Source organism: Herpailurus yagouaroundi, unplaced genomic scaffold (assembly GCF_014898765.1).
Source record: "Herpailurus yagouaroundi ecotype Mexico unplaced genomic scaffold, PumYag 203, whole genome shotgun sequence".
Classification (NCBI taxonomy): Eukaryota; Metazoa; Chordata; class Mammalia; order Carnivora; family Felidae; genus Herpailurus; species Herpailurus yagouaroundi.
This window is the reverse complement of record NW_024412434.1, coordinates 4280079-4301329: the sequence shown is the minus strand read 5'-3', so window position 1 is coordinate 4301329 and position 21251 is coordinate 4280079. Positions and strand designations below refer to the sequence as shown.

The following is a 21251-nucleotide window of genomic DNA, read 5'->3' as shown; positions in this document are numbered from 1 at the left end:
CTACAGCATATAAAAAGAATTATTCACCATGATCAAGTGGGATTCATTCCTGGGCTGTAGGGCTGGTTCAGTATGTGCAAATCAATCAATGTGATACATCACAACAGTAAAAGAAAGGATAAGAACCATATGATACTGTCAATAGATGCAGAAAAAGTATTTGACAAAAAACAACATCTTTCTTAATAAAAACCCTCAAGAAAGTTGGGATAGAAAGAACATACTTAAATATCATAGAAGCCATATATCAAAAGCCCACAGCTAATATCATCTTCAATGGGGAAAAACTGAGGGCTTTGCCCCTGAGATCAGGAACACAACAGGGATTTTCACTCTTAACACTGTTGTTCAACATAATGTTGAAGTCCTAGTATCAGCAAGCAGACAACAAGATGAAATAAAAGACATCAAAATTGGCAAAGAGGAAGTTGAACTTTTACTTTTCACAGACAACATGCTACTCCACGTGTAAAACCCAAAAGGCTCCACAAAAAGGCTGCTAGAACTGATACATGAATTCAGCAAAGTCACAGGGTACAAAATCAATGTACAGAAATCAGTTGCATTTCTATACACCAATAATGAAGCATTAGAAAGAGAAATAAAGAAAATGATCCCATTTATAATTGCACCAAGAACCATAAAATACCTAGGAATAAACCTAACTAAATATATAAAAAAGATCTATCTGTATGCTGAAAACTACAGAAAACTTATGAAGAAAACTGAAGAAGGCAAAAAGAAATGGAAAAACATTCCACGCTCACGGATTGGAAGAATAAATATTGTTAAAATGTCAATACTACCCAAAGCAATCTACACATTTAATGCAATCCCAATCAAAATTGCACCAGCATTCTTCTCAAAGCTAGAACAAACAATCCTAAAATTGTTGGAACCAAAAAAGACCCCAAGTAGCCAAAGTAATATTGAAAAAGAAAACCAAAGCGGGAGGCATCACAATCCCAGACTTTAACCTGTACTACAAAGCTGTAATCATCAAGACAGTATGGTATTGGCACAAAAACAGACACATAGACCAATGGAATAGAATAGAGAATGTAGAATTGGGCCCACAAATATATGGCTAACTAATCTTCAACAAAGGAGGAAAGAGTACCCAATGGAAAAGAGACAGTCTCTTTAGCAAATGGTGCTGGGAGCACTGGACAGCAACATGCAGAAGAATGAAACTAGACCACTTTCTTACATCATACACAAAAATAAACTGAAAATGGATGAAAGACGTAAGTGTGAGACAGGAAACCATCAAAACTCTAGAGAAGACAGCAGGCAACAACCTCTTGGACCTCAGCCACAGCAATTTCTTAGTCAACACATCTCCAAAGGCAAGGGAATTAAAAGCAAAAGTGAACTATTGGGACCTCATCAAGATAAAAATCTTCTGCACTAAAAAGGAAATAATCAACAATATTAAAAGGCAATTGATGGAATGGAAAAATATATTTGCAAAAGACATATTGGATAAAGGGTTAGTGCCTAAAATCTATAAAGAACTTACCAAATTCAACAGTCAAAAAACAAATAATCCAGTGAAGAAATGGGCAGAAGACATGAATAGACACTTTTCCAAAGAAGACACCAAATGGCCAACAGACACATGAAAAGATGCTCGACGTCACTTCTCATTAGGGAAATACAAATCAAAACCACACTGAGATACCATCTCACACTGGTCAGGGTGGCTAAAATGAACAACTTGGGAAATGACAGATGCTGGTGATGATTTGGATAAAAAGGAACCCTCTTGCACCATTGGTGGGAATGTAAACTGGTGCTGCTCTGGAAAACAGTGTGGAGGTTCCTCAAAAAATTAAAAATAGAGCTACCTCAAAACTCAGCAATAGCACTACTAGGAATTTACCCAAAGGATACAGGAGTGCTGATGCATAGGGGCACATGTACCCCAATGTTTATAGCAGCACTTTCAACAATAGCCAAATTATGGAAAGAGACTAAATGTCCATCAAGTGATGAATGAATAAAGAAGATGTGGTTTATATATATAATGGAGTACTAGTTGGCAATGAGAAAGAATGAAATCATGCCATTTGAAGCAATGTGGATGGAACTGGAAGGTATTATGCTAAGTGAAATGAGTCAGTCAGAGAAAGATACCATACGTTTTCTCTCATGTGGGGATCTTTGGAAAGTTAACCAAAGACCATGGGGGAAGAGAAGGGGAAAAAATAGCTACAAATAGAGCGAGAGGGAGGCAAACCATAAGAGATTCTTAAATACAGAGAACAAACTGAGGGTTGAAGGGGGATGGGGGGAAAGGGAAAATGGGAGATGGTCATTGAGGGGGGCACTTGGGATGAGCACTGGGTGTTGTATGTAAGCAATGAACTGTGGGAATCTACCCCAAAAATCAAGAGCACACTTTACATACTGTATGTTGGCCAATTTGACAATAAATTATATTAAAAAATAAAATAAAAATAAAACTGAGACAAAAAATGGTTAATATAGCAAAGACTATCCATACATACTTGCTCTTATTCTTTCAGTTTCTCTATAGGGCACAGTTTTATAAACAATGAAACATTTTTATAATAAATGAATTTATATATATTTATATTTGTATTTTTATATTTATATTTATATGTAGAAAGAGAATAGGAATTTAGAGTTATATACAGAATCTGTATCAAAAATATGGTGGAAAATTTCTAACTCTCACTGGAATTTAATGATATAAATCTTAAGTAGATTCTACAACTGTACTGACAGTTACACAATTCTAGGAATATATTACTAACCATTAATTAAACATTTAAAATGGGCAAATTTTATACCTTATGTATGTTTTAAAAATAACTCAAGAAATTCTAAGCAGCATAAGATTTTTTAAAAAGACTTAAAGAAATGGAACAATATTGTGAAAGAGGAAAATTGTAACTCTTATAAATTTCCCCACCACTTACCTTTTATGCTCCTACTGTTTAATCCAATCTGCACTCAGGGGCTATTCTCATTGCTTCACTGCTTATATAAGAATCCCTTGCCTTCTCAGTTCATGTGAATCAGTTATTCTAATTACATCTGTTAGAGAAAGACCAAAAGGCTAAAATAGGTCCGCTAATGTTCTCCAGTTATGTGAATCTATAGCTCATATTACTTTCACAAATGTCATTACTTAATTATTTAAAACCTGTTCTGACCAATCCTATTTGTCTTTGGTTTTAGTAATGATGCCCCATCTGGTGGTATCTACCTCTGTTTAGGTTACAATGGCAGTGTATATTTTGTTGTTATGGTGATATTGAAAACTTTAAAATTCATAGGCTCAGTCATTTCTCCAAAGCAAGACTTCCAATCTATATCTGGATCATGGAAATGTTTTCAACTTCAGTTATATGCTGTATTAGAACCAATTAAAATTTTGCCCATTGGTAACCAAGAGTCACCAATTCTAGTTATTTCTTGTGCAGTGTGAAATTATTTTAAATAAGTTTCTTTTTATTTTTTCTGTCATGAGACCTACATATTATTTCCACATCCAGGAAAAAAAAACTAAAAATCATGTGAAGACTCAAATGGAAAGAGATGCAATGTCAATGCTCACATGATTGCAAATTACCCATTTCCTCCTCTCCAGGTGGAGGGTCTACATGCTAAGAAGATTTGAGACAGCATTTTATCTCCTTCCATATGTTATTTGTTATTCTTTTCCATCACTAATGCCTACTTGATTTAAAGTGACATAACCTAATAAAAATGGGGAGCATTAAAATATTCCTAGACAAGTCAAGAACTTCTGCCTCACAATAATGTCTGTGACTCCAGTGACCATAGTTTACAAGCTGACCTGGGGAAAAAAAGTAATGCCATGCCTCACTAGATGAATGTGTTTTTAATATGTACATGAAGGTTATATTATTAACTTAAATGTTCTGGTGTGATTTAAACTTGTGAAAGACTTTATATTTTCTGGGAAAAGCTCTAGATGAAGCCCCAGTTTGAGCATCAATTTTGTCATTATCTAGATATGCCATCTTTGTCAAATCACTAAACATCTCTACGCTTCAGTATGATGGGGCTTACATGACCACTAATAGCTATCTGGATTCTAAGGTATTATGTTTTTGCCATCCAGACATTTCACTATAATTCTCCTCCTATAATAAATGCTAATTAGAGGAATACTAGACACACAACCACATGTTAACATTTACCTTACAAAGTGTTTTAGAATTGTTTATTTCTATAGACACTGATAGAGAAGGCCTCCTAGGTGCTATTGGAAGAGGTATAATAAAGAGAGAAGTCAAGACAGAGTCAAAGAGTAATCCTGGTAAGAACAAAAATATTTCAAGTCTATTTAAGGTTTATTATTTCCTCTGGAGTTTAAATTTGGATCTTTAAAGATTGTTGAATCTATGTGCTATTATGTGATAAAACGTCTTTGTAAAGTCTCTCCTATAATTAGTGGAATTCTAGCAGTTACTATAAATGGACAATTAGCCACATATTTTAGGTTTTAGAACTCATCCATTAAAACATGATCCATAAAATATAATGCTAAGTCGAGCTTGGAATATGCTTGATGGAAACATTTTAAGTGCTGTTCTATTCACTTTCTTTTTTTCTGGTTACATGGGATAGTTTATTTTTATTTACAAAAGCAGAAATTCTAGCTTATGAAATGAATAAGAAGAGGAATTTACCAGATAGTTATTTCATTGGTTACTAATTCCCTCTATATGATTGAACTATCAAGCAAATTTCTCAGATGAGGTAGAAACCTTTAGTTTTGTTATATAGTTCACAATTTATACAACTGCCTTTTTTCCTGGTTGAACAGTGTTTCACACATTTCTTATTGATCCCTGTGTGATACCTTAACAGAGAAACAAGAGAAAGAAATAATCAAGAAAAAAATAAAAAAAGAAATACTCAAAGAGACCCCTTTAAAAAAACTATCATCCAAAGGTCGCGGTATGCATGGCCAAGTCTATGCCCTAAGAAAAGCAACATTAGAAACTTCACACTGAAGGGAAGGATATTTCAGTACAAAAAAAATTGTCCAGCTTTCATTTCTAATAAATAATCAGGCAAACAACAAGCTTCAAAGGGGGAGGGGAATTCAGTATCCAGATTTGCTATAATATGTCATCTAAAATGCCCAGTTATTACCAAACAGAAAATATAAATCATGAAAGTAACAATTAAAACTGTGTACTCAAATAACCAAAGCGATCTTGAAAAAGAAAACCAAACCAGGAGGCATCACAATCCCAGACTTCAAGCTATACTACAAAGCTGTAATTATCAAGACAGTATGGTACTGGCACAAGAACAGACACTCAGATCAATGGAACAGAATAGAGAACACAGAAATAGACTCAAAAACGTATGGCCAACTAATCTTTGACAAAGTGGGAAAGAATATGCAATGGAATAAAGACAGTCTCTTCAGCAAGTGGTGCTGGGAAAACAGGACAGCAACATACAGAAGAATAAACCTGGACCACTTTCTTACACCATACACAAAAATAAACTCAAAATGGATGAAAGACCTAAATGTAAGATAGGAAGCCATCAAAATCCTCGAGAAGAAAGCAGGCAAAAACCTCTTTGATCTTGGCCGCAGCAACTTCTTACTCAACATGTCTCTGAAGGCAAGGGAAACAAAAGCAAAAATCAAAATAAAAAGCTCCTGCACAGCAGAAGGAAACAATCAGCAAAATTAAAGGCAATCAACAGAATGGGAGAAGATATTTGCAAATGACATATCAGATAAAGGGTTAGTATCCAAAATCTGTAAAGAACTTATCAAACTCAATACCCAAAAAACAAATAATCCAGTGAAGAAATGGGCAAAAGACATGAATAGACACTTCTCCAAAGAAGACATCCAGATAGCCAAGTGACACATGAAAAAATACTCAACATCATTGATCATCAGGGAAATACAAATCAAAACCACAATGAGATACCACTTTACACCTGTCAGAATGGCTAACATTAACAACTCAGGTAACAACAGATGTTGGGAAGGATGCAGACAAAGAGGATCTCTTTTGAATTGTTGGTGGGAACCAGGGGAAGATGGCGGTGTAGGAGGACCCTGGGCTCACTGCGTCCTGCTGGTCACTTAGATTCCACCTACACCTGCCTAAATAACCCAGAAAACCTCCAGAAAACTAGCAGAATGGAGTCTCCAGAGCCAAGCGCAGACGAGAGGCCCACGGAAGAGGGTAGGAAGGGCGGAGAGGCGGTGCACTCTACACGGACTGGAGGGAGGGAGCCGGGGTGGAGGGGCAGCCCCCCGGCCAAGCAGAGACTCCGAGTCTGGCTGGCAAAAGCGGAGCGGCCGGACGGAGTGTGTTCCGACAGGCAGCAAGACTTAACATCTGTTATAAGTTATATAAGGTTATAAGTTAAGGTTATATAAGGTTATAAGTTAACAGCTCTGCTCGGAGAGCGGGAAGGCTGGAGGACAACAGGAGGGAGAGTTGTTGAGCCCCGGATGACAGAGCTCAGTTTGGCGGGGAACAAAGGTGCTCCCAGCGCCATCTCCCTCGCCCATCCCCCAGCCAAAATCCCAAAGGGAACCAGTTCCTGCCAGAGAACTTGCTTGCACCCTGCAAACACCGAACACTGTGCTTCTGCAGATCCATCCCTCCAGCGGAGGATCTGACTCCCTCCCACTGCCACAGGGCCCCTCCTGAAGAAGATCACCGAAGGAGAAGCGAGCTGAGCCTGCCCCTTCTGCCCCCGTGCACATTGCCCATCCACCCCAGTGAATATGCCAGATCCCCAGCACCACAAGCCTGGCATTGTGCAAGTAGCCTACACAGGCCACGCCACCACACAGTGAATCCTGCCCCTAGGAGAGGGAAAGAGAAGGTACACACCAGTCTGACTGCAGCCCCAGCGGTGGGCTGGGGGCAGGCATCAGGTCTGACTGTGACCCCACCCACCAACACGAGTTATTCAAGACAGGACAGGGGAAGTGCCCTGCAGGTCTGCACCACTCCAGGGACTATCCAAAATGACCAAACGGAAGAATTCCCCTCAAAAGAATTCCCAGGAAATAACAATAGCTAACAAATTGATCAAAAAGGATTTAAATAATATAACAGAAAGTGAATTTAGAATAATAGTCATAAAATTAATCGCTGGGCTTGAAAACAGTATAGAGGACAGCAGAGAATCTATTGCTACAGAGATCAAGGGACTAAGGAATAGTCAGGAGGAGCTAAAATATTCTATAAACGAGGTGCAAAATAAAATGGAAATGACCACGGCTCAGATTGAAGAGGCAGAGGAGAGACTAGGTGAACTAGAAGATAAAATTATGGAAAAAGAGGAGGCTGAGAAAAAGATTAAAAAATCCAGGAGTATGGGGGGAAAATTAGAGAACTAAGTGATGCACTAAAGAGAAATAATCTACGCATAATTGGTATTCCAGAGGAGGAAGAGAGAGGGAAAGGTGCTGAAGGTGTACTTGAAGAAATAATAGCTGAAATGGGCAGAAAACATGAATAGACACTTCTCTAAAGAAGACATCCGGATGGCCAACAGGCACATGAAAAGATGCTCAACGTCGCTCCTCATCAGGGAAATGCAAATCAAAACCACACTCAGATATCACCTCACTCCAGTCAGAGTGGCCAAAATGAACAAATCGGAGACTATAGATGCTGGAGAGGATGTAGAGAAACAGGAACCCTCTTTCACTGTTGGTGGGAATGCAAATTGGTGCAGCCGCTCTGGAAAACAGTGTGGAGTTTCCTCAGAAAATTAAAAATAGAACTACCCTATGGCCCAGCAATAGCACTGCTAGGAATTTACCCAAGGGATACAGGAGTACTGATGCATAGGGGCACTCGTACCCCAATGTTTATAGCAGCACTCTCAACAATAGCCAAATTATGGAAAGAGCCTAAATGTCCATCAACTGATGAATGGATAAAGCAATTGTGGTTTATATACACAATGGAGTACTATATGGCAATGAGAAAGAATGAAATATGGCCCTTTGTAGCAACGTGGATGGAACTGGAGAGTGTGATACTAAGTGAAATAAGCCATACAGAGAAAGACAGATACCATATGTTTTCACTCTTCTGTGGATTCTGAGAAACATAACAGAAATCCATGGGGGAGGGGAAGAAAAAAAAAGAGGTTAGAGTGGGAGAGAGCCAAAGCGTAAGAGACTCTTAAAAAGTGAGAACAAACTGAGGGTTGATGGGTGGTGGGAGGGAGGGGAGGGTGGGTGATGGGTATTAGGGACGGCACCTTTTGGGATGAACCCTGGGTGTTGTATGGAAACCAATTTGACAACAAATTTCATATATTGAAAAAAAAATGAATTGTTGGTGGGAATGCAAGCTGGTGCAGCCACTCTGGAAAACAGTATGGAGGTTCCTCAAAAAAATAAAAATAGAACTACCCTATGACCCAGCAATTGCACTACTAGGCATTTATCCATGGGATACAGGTGTGCTGTTTTGAAGAGACACATGCACCCCCAGGTTTGTGTAGCACTGTCAACAATAGCCAAAGTATGGAAAAAGCCCAAATGTCCATCGATAGATTAATGGGTAAAGAAGATGTGGTATACAATGGAGTATTATTTGGAAATCAAAAAGAATGAAATCTTGCCATTTGCAACTACATGGATGGAACTGGAGGGTAGTATGCTAAGAGAAATTAGGCAGTCAGAGAAAGACAGAAAGCGTGTGACTTCACTCATAAGAGGACTTTAGGAGACAAAACATATGAACATAAGGGAAGGGAAACAAAAATAATACAAAAACAGGGAGTGGACAAAGCCGAAGAGACTCAAAATTATGGAGAACAAACTGAGGGTTACTGGAGGGGTTGTGGGAGGGAGGATGGGCTAAATGGGTAAGGGGCACTAAGGAATCTACTCCTGAAATAATTGTTTCACTATATGCTAACTAATTTGGATGTAAATTTTTAAAAATAAAAATAAATAAAAAATAAAAATGTGTGTACTCTACACTAGGAACTTCAGGAAGGAGAGTTTTCAGAAAGCATTAAAGCAGTTAGAGGTCATAGTGAAGGAGGGAAATTGTGATTCTTACTAGATCATAAATTTCTCTAGGACATACCTTCCCCACCCCAACCCCCCAGTTTTTAATCCTATCCACTATGAAATGCTCTTAATGCCTCTGTGCTTATTTAAGAATCTCTTGGTCCAGTTCAAATGGACAATTAATTCTTACTTATACAAATTGCAGAAACAACCAAAGAAGCCTCAGATGTATCTACTAATATCCCCATTTCTCACTGCTGTATGTCATTTTATTTTCGCAAAATGTAGTGAAAGTTGTTCTATCCAATCTTATGCTTTGTGGTTCTTTTTGGTAAAGATACCCAGGCTGGTTGCTTCCTCTTCTTATGTTGCAGTGAATATATATTTGGGCAACAAAGATCAGAGTACAACCTTTAACAATTATTCATGGTCTCAGTCATTACAACAAAGCAAGGTCCCTATTATGGTGTCAGATTTATAAGTTTCCAACCTTTGATACTTGCTTTCCTATAACCATCTTTCATTCACAAAACATTAGGTATTTTATTTGATCCAAATCACCAATCCTAGTTATCTCCTTTTTAATTTAAATTCTTTTTTAATATCTTTCTTGTGTTTTTACTCTTGTTTGACCTAGTTAGTAGGTTCTAAATCCAGCAAATGTTCAAATCCCATAAAAACTCAAATGAAGATACCATATGTTTTTACTCTTATGTGGATCCTGAGAAACTTAACAGAAACCCATGGCGGAGGGGAAGGAAAAAAAAAAGAGGTTAGAGTGGGAGAGAGCCAAAGCGTAAGAGACTCTTAAAAACTGAGAACAAACTGAGGGTTTATGGGGGGTGGGAGGGAGGGGAGGGTGGGTGATGGGTATTGAGGAGGGCACCTTTTGGGATGAGCACTGGGTGTTGTATGGAAACCAATTTGACAATAAATTTCATATATTAAAAAAAAAAACCCTCAAATGAAATGGTATGCAATCTCAATGCAGGTACTACTGCAAATTTACTCATATTCCTTTCTCCAGCTACAAGGTATATGCATAAGGGGAACTGGTAGACACTTTTTTTAGACCACAGAATATCTTATTCTTCTACATCACTGATGCCTACTTAATTTACAATTATATAACCTAAAAATGGCATAAAATAGTCTTGAGAGAGTCAAAGAATTTCTGCCTCATAGTAACTTTTTCTGATGTGGGACTATGGTTTATAACTTGAACTATGAACAACAATGTCATATTCCATCTCATTTGTATACTCCTACAGCATGAATGTCCTTTTAGTGTAAACTTGGAAGTTATAACATTAACATTAACTCCTCAAAATGATTTAAGTTTTTATAAAAAGATCACATTGTAGGGGTGCCTAGGTGGCTCAGTCAGTGCAGCATCCGATATTTGATTTCAGCTCAGGTCATAAACCCAGGGTCATGGGATCTAGCCCCATGTTGGGCTCTGCGCTGAGCATGGAGCTTACTTAAGATTCTCTCTCTCTCTCTCTCTCTCTCTCTCTCTCTCTCTCTCCTTCCCTCCCTCTACCCCTCTCCCCCTTTCACATGCTTTCTCTCTTTTCTAAAAAAGAAAAATTAAAAATAGTTTTTTTAAAAAGATAGCCTTGTGTAGAAAAAGCACTGGTTAAGGGATTATTCAGTGTCAGTTGTGCCTCAGTTTTATCAGGTTTTCATCATCCTGACTTTTTTCTTGATCAAATCCCTAAGCATTTCATTATAATGAGGCTTATATAATTGCTTTAGCCATGCAAATTCTATGAAATTTTTGATTGTACAATTCAGACATTGTGTTTTTCTCTTTTACTATAATAACAAATGCTAATTAAATTCATACTACACACACAAACAACCACGCATTAATGTTTACCTTTTAAAGTGTTTGGGGATTTTTTTTTTTTTGTCTATAGAGACTGATGTAGGACACTTGACATATAATGTTGGAAGAGAAAAAATAATTGATAAAATCAAGACACAACATAAAAGTCACCCTGGTGACAAGTATTTTTCAAGTCTAATATTTATAGTTTATGTCTTTTTTTTGGATTTTATTATGTATGGATCATTAATGACAACAGTAAGTATATATTATTACATGGGTAAAAATCTTCATGAATTCCCTCGTATAATTAATTAAACTTTAGTATTTGCTATCAATAGAAAATCAGCTAGATATTATTAATTTTAAAACTCATTCACTTAGAAAGTGAACCATAATATCCAGTGCTTTAGTGACCTTAGAATATACTCAGTGTAGTATTTCTCACTGCTAGTCTACTCACTTTCTGTTGCTGGTTTGAAAAGGTAAGTTGCTTTAAACTGGAAAAAACAGTAAGGGCTAGTTGATGAGTGTTATGAGAGGATTATAACAGTTATTTCATTGGTTAGCAATTCCCTGTACATAATTAAGTTGGTATGTGAACTTACATCTCTATTAGAGTAGTTGTCTACTCACAGATTACACAACTGCTTCTAATCCTGGAGTAACACTATTAGATACGTTTCTCTCTGGTGCAAGAAATATTGTAGTCATGACTTTTGCAGAAACAATGCTGAAATATAGCATTTGGAAATAGTTGAATCTCAAATATAAGCACCAAAATATGTGTTCTTAGTGAAATTTAAGATTAAGGCAAGATTTCTGAAACTTTGCTTTTGAATGCTTTATTTATTTCATTATATCACACATTTATTTCTGAAAAAGAACTAGTTAAAATAGTCAAATATCTTCTCCCACTCAGTATATTGCATTTAATTTGATTTTTTTTTGTTTTTGTTTGTTTGTTTGTTTTTGCTGTGCAGAAGAATTTTATTTTGATATAGTTACAATAGTTTATTTTTGCTCTCCCTTGCCTCAGGAGACATACCTAGAAAAATGTTGCCTCAGCCAATGTCAGAAACATTACTTCCTGAGCTCTCTTCTAGGATATTTGTGGTTTCAGCCTTCACATTTAAGTTTTTAATCCATTTTAAGTTCCATATGCCATGAGATGGATGGAGCTAGAGAATATAATGCTAAATGGAAAAAGTTGGTCAAAGACAAAAACCATGTGATTCTACTCATATGTGGAATGTAAGAAACAAAACAAATGAGCAATGGAAAAAAAGAGAAAGAGAAAGACAAACCAAGAAATAGACTCTTAACTACAGGGAACAAACTGATAGTTACCAGAGGGGAAGTATGTGGGGGATGGGTGAAATAAATGATGGGAATTAATGAGGCACTTGTGATGAGCACTGGGTGGTATATGGAATTGTCGAATCACTATATTTATTGTACACTTGAAAGTAACATAACATTGTATGGAAACTAACTGGAATTAAAATAAAATTTAAAAAATGAAGCAAATAAATTTTTTTAATGTTTTATTTTTGTTTTTAAGAGAGAGAGAGAGCATGAGCAGGGGAAGGGCAGAGACTTTGGGCGGGGGGGCTGCGGGGAACAGATCTAAAGCAGGCTCTGCACTGACAGCAGCAAACCCAATTCAGGGCTCAAACTCATGAACCTGAAATCATGACCTGAGCTGAAGTCAGATGCTCAAGTCACTGAGCCACCCAGGCTCCACACAAATAAAAATGACTAACTCAAACAGCTTATGACTAAGGCATTATAAAAATGAAACTGTTTGAATCAAGCAGTTAAATTTGTTTCGTGTTTTACTCTAGCAAATTTGATAAAGTATGAAGAGTAATTTTTCTGTCTTTAATTTTCAGACTATTTTTGTTTTGGTACTTTCAATTACTATTTTCTTCAATGTTCCTTATTATTAGGAGTCCTTGTCAATTTTAAATAATAACCTTTGGCAAAGCAATGAAGTACTCTTACCTACATTTAGTCAATTTAAAATACCATATCCTTTGGGGCGCCTGGGTGGCGCAGTCGGTTAAGCGTCCGACTTCAGCCAGGTCACGATCCGTGAATTCGAGCCCCGCGTCGGGCTCTGGGCTGATGGCTCAGAGCCTGGAGCCTGTTTCCGATTCTGTGTCTCCCTCTCTCTCTGCCCCTCCCCCGTTCATGCTCTGTCTCTCTCTGTCCCAAAAATAAAATAAACGTTTAAAAAAGAAAAAAAAATTAAAAAAAATAAATAAAATACCATATCCTTTAAGAACAAAATTTATTTAGCTAATTAATCTATGCTTATTTACTAATTGTGAATTTATAATTAAATGTTCTAAGCAAAATTTGGAAGAAATTGCTAAGAGGAAAGGAGTTAAAACAAGACTATAGCTCAAATATAGAAATGAATATTCATGTTTAAGGTAAAGTGAGTTTGGGTTAAAGGTCAAGATTAAGGAAGATGTTACCTAAAAGTACAGAACAAAAAAAGGGAGGGAAAATGAAAAAGTAGTTTATAGAAATTGGAATGATAGACAAGTGACCACTCAGAAATGAAAAGAAAGGACCCCTGGGTGGTTCAGTCAGTTAAGTGTCTGACTCTTGATTTTGGCTAAGGTCATGATCTCAGGGTCATGAGATCCAGCCCCATGTAGAAGCCAGCTTGGGATTCTCTCTCTCCCTCTGCACTCCCCCACTTGGTCTCTCTCTATCCCTGTCCCTCTCTCAAAATAAATAAATAAACATTTAAAAATATGAAAAGAAAAATTACAAATGCAAAAATAAAAACTAATACATGGAGACTAGGGAGTAGTATGCAAATATTTGCAATGTCTTTGTGAAATTTTTTTTTCATTTTATTTTAGGTGTGAATTTATTCAAAAACAGATATATGTCCACACAACATCAAGAAGATTTTTTTCACAGTCACATTGCACCACGTAAATTCTCTACAAACAGGATCAGTTTTTCAACCTTTGACACTCAAGGTAAAAGATATAACAATGTAAAATAACTAATTACCTGGAATACTTTTTGTAGCATGATTTTTCATTTTACTTTTTATGAAATGTTTTAAGCATTCAGAAAGTATGTAAAACTAATATAGAGTTTTTTAAAAAGTCATTCTAATGGTTCCTACTCTGTGCTCTTATAATCCCATTCCCTTCTTTCCCAGCTTTCACATCTGCCACCATAAGCCATATATAATAATGATGTTCTATACCAGTACTTTCCAAAATACTTGATTATGCCCTCTTTTTTATTTCCCTTTATTGTGAAATTACCCACCTTGTCTTCTCCCCCACCTCCCACATTATTCCAGGACAATCCACATTATAAAATTATGTTGGCCATCCGGATGTCTTCTTTAGAGAAGTGTCTATTCATGTTTTCTGCCCATTTCTTCACTGGGTTATTTGCTTTTCGGGTGTGGAGTTTGGTGAGCTCTTTATAGATTTTGGATACGGGTATTGAGGAGGGCACCTTTTGGGATGAGCACTGGGTGTTGTATGGAAACCAATTTGACAATAAATTTCATATATAAATAAAAAATAAAATAAAATTATGTACAACACACACACACACATACACACACACATACACACACACACACACACATTTTTAGCATAAATCTGCAAGTTAAATGCTTTTACTTCTTCTCTTTTTGTTTGTGTTGCTTTCCTGAGTATATTTTATGCCATCTCAGCAATAGTTTTTAAAATGCATTTTTAGGGGCATCTGGGTGGCTCAGTCGATTAAGCGTCTGACTTCACCTCAGGTCATGATGTCGCGGTTTGTGAGTTCAAGCCCAGCATTGGGCTCTGTGCTGACAGCTCAGAGCTTGGAGCCTGCTTCAGATTCTGTGTCTCCCTCTCTCTCTGCCCCTCCCCCACTCATGCTCTGTCTCTCTGTCTCTCAAAAATAAATGTTAAAAATTAAAAAAAATAAAATGCGTTTTTTAAATGTAGCATTTTAGTTAGAATTAGGTCATTAGGATAGCTAGTCTTCTGTACCACCTGCATCCAAAATTATATTCAGTATTTAATACCAAGATGTACCAAAATATTTTCATACAATCTAGTCTTGATACTTTCATGAAAATAAGGTGAAGAATAAACATAAATTTCACAGTATGGGGCCATTACCCTAACATGCACTAAGGTTTTTATCTTTAGTGACTTGATCCCCCCCAGCTTTTGTTCATATTTGACAAATGTTAATGACTAGTTTAGAATTATGGCTTGAAATAAATAATGTCAACAGTATTTTATTTTCTCACTTACAAACTCTTGCTAAGCCTCTCAGCCTGTGGCTTCAGTTTAATTCTAGCCAATGAGTAAATAATATAAGGCTTATACTTATTTGTTTAAATGAAAGTGTTCTGCAACAGCACATTACTTTTAAAATCAGTAGGATTTGTAAAAAAAAAATCTAATAAACTTTAACTGAATTAGTGAGGAGAAACCAATGGTTTATGCCTATAGTTCAGATTGTCAAAGATATCCTTATGGATGCATCCTTCTAAATTAGATTACATATCAAATACAAAAATGAGTATTCTGGTCCCAAATAAAACAGCATTTGGATAAAGGACAAAATTAAGGAAGATGCTGAGAATAAGAAACTCTATCCTTCTAACAAAAACTGTGTATGCCACCCTCTATAGCAGGTAAAAAACAGTGAAGGCTGTACTGCTAATTATTCTAATTTACATAGGAAAAGGAAGAAGAGCTTTTGTACATCTATATTTGCAAATACTAAAAGCACTACTGCATTAAAATGCCACAAAAGAAAAGAAAACCTTTCTCAATGAGAAGGGAGAAAGCTTTCTAAAAAGCACTTTGATATAATTAGATATATCAGAGAACTAAAAACAATAAGTGACATTTCCTGTAAAATATTTGGCGAGAGAGAAGGAGGATCACAGTGATGACATCAACATTGCAGGGTTTTTGTTTCTTTTTTTCTTTTTTTGCCATCTCCCCTCCCCCTGCCCCACACAAGGAAAACCAAGTTGATGATCATCCACAGATGAGAGACGTTTTGTTGAGCCCAGGAGTCCATGGAAGTAGTTCCAAGCACACTGTTGGAACAACAACAAAATCTAATATTGGATACATTGTAGAGGGCAAAAGGAACATTTTGACTTTATTGCACCACTCCTTCAGGACAGCCATACTTCATTGTCAAGAGAGACCTTTTCATCCCGGGATTTCTTGCATGGGAAAGAGTGAGAGCATGTGAGTAAGTACCCAGCTTCTTTAGGTATGCAGGATACTGTCAAAAAGACCCATTTCTCTCCTATCTTATCCAGAGAACTGAGTCATAAGCTGCATGACCAGAGGGCAGAGAACGGCTGAGAGAACGGCAGCCAAGGCTCAGAACTAAATGTATAAAAGGATTGTGACTGCTAAGTGTGTCAAGGACTCAATCAGGAGGCCCACACATGAGCTGCTGAAAATACCTCACCTGTGGATCACCCACACCTGACCCACAGGCACCTCCAGCACTTCATGTGTCTCACCCACACAAACTCCACCCTGTGACTGGCTCCCTGTGCATGCTCCCAACCACAACAGGAGTGAGCTTTGACAGACAGTGGACACCCACAAAAAGCAGACCTGGAAGAAAACATAAAGTTGAGCAGTCAGCACTGCCATAAGGAAAACAAAAAGGAAGACTTGGGCAACCAGCCTGTCTTTATAGCACAGAAACAAGGCTTAAGAATTCTCCCACAAAAGAGAGCAAAAGGTATGGAACAGGCATACCCATAGAAATGGTCTGAAAAAACTTAAAAAACCCTAGCAGGGCTGACAGAAGGGATTTCTCTCTGGAAGCCAGTCAATAAGCCTGGAGGAGGTGACTACTTTTAAAAATGTAATGACAGGGGCGCCTGGGTGGCGCAGTCGGTTAAGCGTCCGACTTCAGCCAGGTCACAATCTCGCGGTCCGTGAGTTCGAGCCCCGCATCAGGCTCTGGGCTGATGGCTCAGAGCCTGGAGCCTGTTTCCGATTCTGTGTCTCCCTCTCTCTCTGCCCCTCCCCCGTTCATGCTCTGTCTCTGTCCCAAAAAAATAAATAAAAAACGTTGAAATAAAAATGTAATGACAGCAGAGAGCACATTTAGGAACATGAAAAATCAAGGAAACATGTTACCATGAAAGAAATACAATAATTTTCCAATAACTCAAAAAAAAAAAATGAGATTGGCAATTTAACTGATAAAGAATTCAAAATAGCTGTTTTAAGGAATCTCAGTGAGCTACAAGAAAACACAGAAAGGGGCACCTGGGTGGCTCAGTTGGTTAAGCATCTGACTCTTGATTTCAGCTCAGATCATGATTTCACAGTCCTAAGATTGAGCTCCATATTTGGAGGCTGGGGGGCTCTTTCTCTCTTAAGATTCTCTCTCTCTCTCTCCCTCTGCCCCTCCCCTGCTCACACATGTGTGTATGTGCTCTCAAAAAAAAAAAAAAGTTTAAAAAAAAACACAGAAAGGCATCTCAATGACAGCAGGAAAATAATATACAAAGAAAATGAGAAGTTTAATGGAGAAATAGAGATCATAAAAAGAATCAAACAGAAATTCCAGAGTTAGTAGCAAATCCAGCAGAAGACAGAATTTGTAAAGTAGAAGACAGTATTAAGATTATACAAAGAAGAGAAAATAAACGAATGAAGACTATATGAACTATGGAACACCAATAATCTGACTAATATATGGATAATTAGAATAGCAGAAGAAGAGGAGAGGGACAAAGCTTATGTAAAGAAATAATGGCTGAGAACTTTGCAAATCTAGGGAGATATTTGAATATCCAAGTTCACAAAAGTAATAAATCAGTGCAAAACTTCAATCCACAATAATATTGGCCAATACACATTATAATAAAACTGTCTAAAATCAAATACAATGAGAGAATTTTAAAAGCAGTAAGAGGAAAATATTTCTTGCATACATGGGAATCCTCTCAGGCATTAGAAGCAATGTCTGCAAAAACATTGCAGGCCAAAAAACAGTGGGATGATATATCAAAGTGTTGAAAAAAACAACTACCCAAAAAGAATACCAGGCAAAGTTGCCTACCAGAAATGAAGGTGAAATAAAACTCAAAAACAAAGAGAAGCTGAATTGGTTTATCACCACTAGAAAGGCCTTACAATAAATGCTGAAAGGAGTTCTTTAGGCTGAAATGAAAGGACACTAATTATGACATGAAAGCATACAGTAAAATAGTAAAGACAAATATATAGTTAAATTCAGAAAACTCTAATGCTGCAGTATGGTAAAATATTAACCTTTTAACTGTAAAGGTTAAGAGGAAAAGGTACTGGAGAGTGTGATGCTAAGTGAAATAAGCCATACAGAGAAAGACAGATACCATATGGTTTCACTCTTATGTGGATCCTGAGAAACTCAACAGGAACCCATGGGGGAGGGGAAGGAAAAAAAAAAAAAAAGAGGTTAGAGTGGGAGAGAGCCAAAGCATAAGAGACTGTTGAGAACTGAGAGCAAACTGAGGGTTGATGGGGGGTGGGAGGGAGGAGAGGGTGGGTGATGGGTATTGAGGAGGGCACCTTTTGGGATGAGCACTGGGTGTTGTATGGAAACCAATTTGACAATAAATTTCATATATAAAAAAATAAATAAAAATAAAATAAAATAAAATGAAAACTGAGTAACATAAAAAAAAAAAAGAAAATAACCACAGCTATAGTAATTTGTTAATGGATACACAAAATAAACAAAGGTAAATTATGACATCAAAAACATAAAAGGTAGGAGGAAGAGTGGCATACCAAAATTGTAACAAATGTCATTCCTGACTGTACTTCCTCAAAGAAGAAGAAAAACTAAAATCTATTCATGGACAGGACACCACTGAGAAAATCCTAGAACATTGGGGTGAAGGTGAAGCACCACTGTCTCCACATCATAGAGACCAAGACCAATTGCATTAGAAAGATAGGAAAAGTGGCTACACACTGACCATATTGCCTCTTCCCCATGCCCATTGGAGAACTACATTGAGAGATTTCCCCTGAGCCCCATTTCTCCAGTTGGAAAAGAGAGCCCAGGATGAACATTCAGCTCCTATAGCATTGTGTCACCTGTTGGGAGCCCCCACTCTGGTCTCACACCATGGGGATTGTGGGGTAATCCAGGGGACTTGGCCACTGGGAATCTGTGACAGGGAAGGGAGGAATTGCTTGCAAAAACCCGCACTCAGACCTTGGCAGATTGAGTTCCTACCTGTAGTACCAAAGTAGTATCCTTACCACAGGTTTGCTCATCTGCAGAGCCAAGACAGTGACATAATCTCACCAGGGAACTTGGTGAGGAGCAGGTCTGTATGACTTGGGTTCTTAAAAGAGGAATCTTGCTAGCCCTGGAGCTTGGTCTACCACTGCCCAGAGAGGGGAGCTAAGTCATAGCATCGTTCACCATTGAGTATATCTCTTGTCCCACCTGACCAGGAAGACTGGTAAAACACCTGGAAGCTGTGTGGTTCAACACCAACTGAGCAGAAAATGACAGACAGAACTGATTATTTGCAGAGCAAAGCCAGTGGTAAATTTGGCCAGGGAACATGGGGAACTGTCATCTTGAGTCAAGATCACAAAGATCTGGACTTGAAGTCAGTTTCCCTATTTTGCCTAGGAAAGGGAACTAATTTGTAGCCCCACCAACAACCATGCCCAGCCCATTCCAACTAGAAAACGTGATTGGGAACACTAGGAAGGCTGTTTGGAGCAGGTCTGCCCATTCTGCCTAGGCAAGGGAGCTCATTCATAAACCCTGCCCACTGCTGAGTGTAGCTCTTAGACCAACCTAACCAGAAAGCCTAGATAGAGCAACTAGAGGCTCTGTAGCCCAGCCACACTTGAACAGAGGATACAGCAGGCATAACTGGTCTTTGGCAGAGCAAAGCCAGTAGCACTATTTGGCCAGGGAAATGGGCACAATTTACTTGAGTCAAGACCACAAAAAAGACCCTTGCCACTTACGGAGCCAGTTCTGCTCCAGCCAGGCAGGGAGACTATTCTTTGTTAAAAACTCTATCAAAAAACAAAACAAACAAAAAACACCAAAGCTATATCCAATCAATGAATTCAATAAAGTTGCAGGGTACAAAATTAACATGCAAAAGTCAGTAGCATTTCTATACTTTAACAACAAATTATCTGAAAAAGAAATAAAATGATCCCATTTACAATAGCATCAAAAAAATTAAATAGTTAGGAAAAAGTGTAACCCTGGAGGTAAAATATGTCCACACTAAAAACTACAAAACATTAATGAAAGAAACTGAAAAAAAAAAAAAGTATCCCATGTTCATGAATTGGAAGAATTAATATTATCAAAATATCCATACTACCCAAAGTCATCTATAGGTTCAATGCAATTCCTATTAAGATTCCAATGGCATTTTTTTACAGTATTAGGGAAAACAAGCCTAAAATTTATATAGAATCACAAAGACCCTAATTAGTCAAAGCAATCCTGAGAAAGAACAAAGCAAGAGGCATCACACTTCCTTATTTCAAGCTCTATTATAAAGCTATAGTAATGAAAACAGTTGGCATAAAAACAGATACACCAACCAAACAGAATTGAGAGCCAAGAAATTAACACATTCATATATGGCCAACTACTATTTGACAGAGGAGCCAGGAATACTCAAGGACACTTGTAGGGTCAAAGTGAAGGAAAAAGATATTGGTGGAAGCCAAATGAAAGCAACGTAGCTATACTTGTATCAGGCAAAATAGACTTAAATTCAGAAGCAGTAACAAGAAGACAGACTGATAATTATATATTTATAAAATTGCAAATTCATCAGGAGAATGTAACAATCATAAATTTTTATTCACCCAACATCAAACACCTGAATATATCCAGCAAGTATTAACAGATGTGAAGGGAGAAATAGACAATAATATAATAATAGTATGAGAATTCAATACCTCACTTTCAACATCATACACCCATAGATCATCCAGACAGAAAATCAATAAGGAGACATTGAACTTGAGCTCTACTTTAAACCAAATAGACCTAACTGACATATAGAGTATTCCATACAATAGCAGCACAATACACATTCTCATATCCTTCCCAAATACACACACAGCAGTCTCCAGAAGAGATCATATGATAAGTCATAAAACAAGTCTTAGACTATCTAAGAAGATTGAAAATTACCAAGAATTTTTTTCTGACTGCAGTGGTATGGAATGAAAAATCAATAACTGAGTGAAAACTAGTAGATTCACAGATATGTGTAAAGTAAACAACACATTCCCAAACAACCAATCAAAGAACAAACAAAATGTAAAATGAATAAATAACTTGAAACAAATGAAA

At 37.3% G+C, this 21251-nt stretch overlaps 1 protein-coding gene across 3 annotated transcripts in view; it reads left to right on the top strand.

The window, feature by feature from the left end:
* The window catches only part of LOC121014632 (coiled-coil domain-containing protein 7-like), an 85355-nt gene that overhangs the window by 51817 nt on the left and 12287 nt on the right, over nucleotides 1-21251 (top strand). For all 3 annotated transcript variants that reach the window (XM_040451027.1, XM_040451028.1, XM_040451026.1), the window contains one exon: nucleotides 13748-13870. In XM_040451027.1, coding sequence (XP_040306961.1) covers nucleotides 13748-13870 — 123 coding nt within the window. The remainder of the gene's footprint in view (nucleotides 1-13747; nucleotides 13871-21251) is intronic.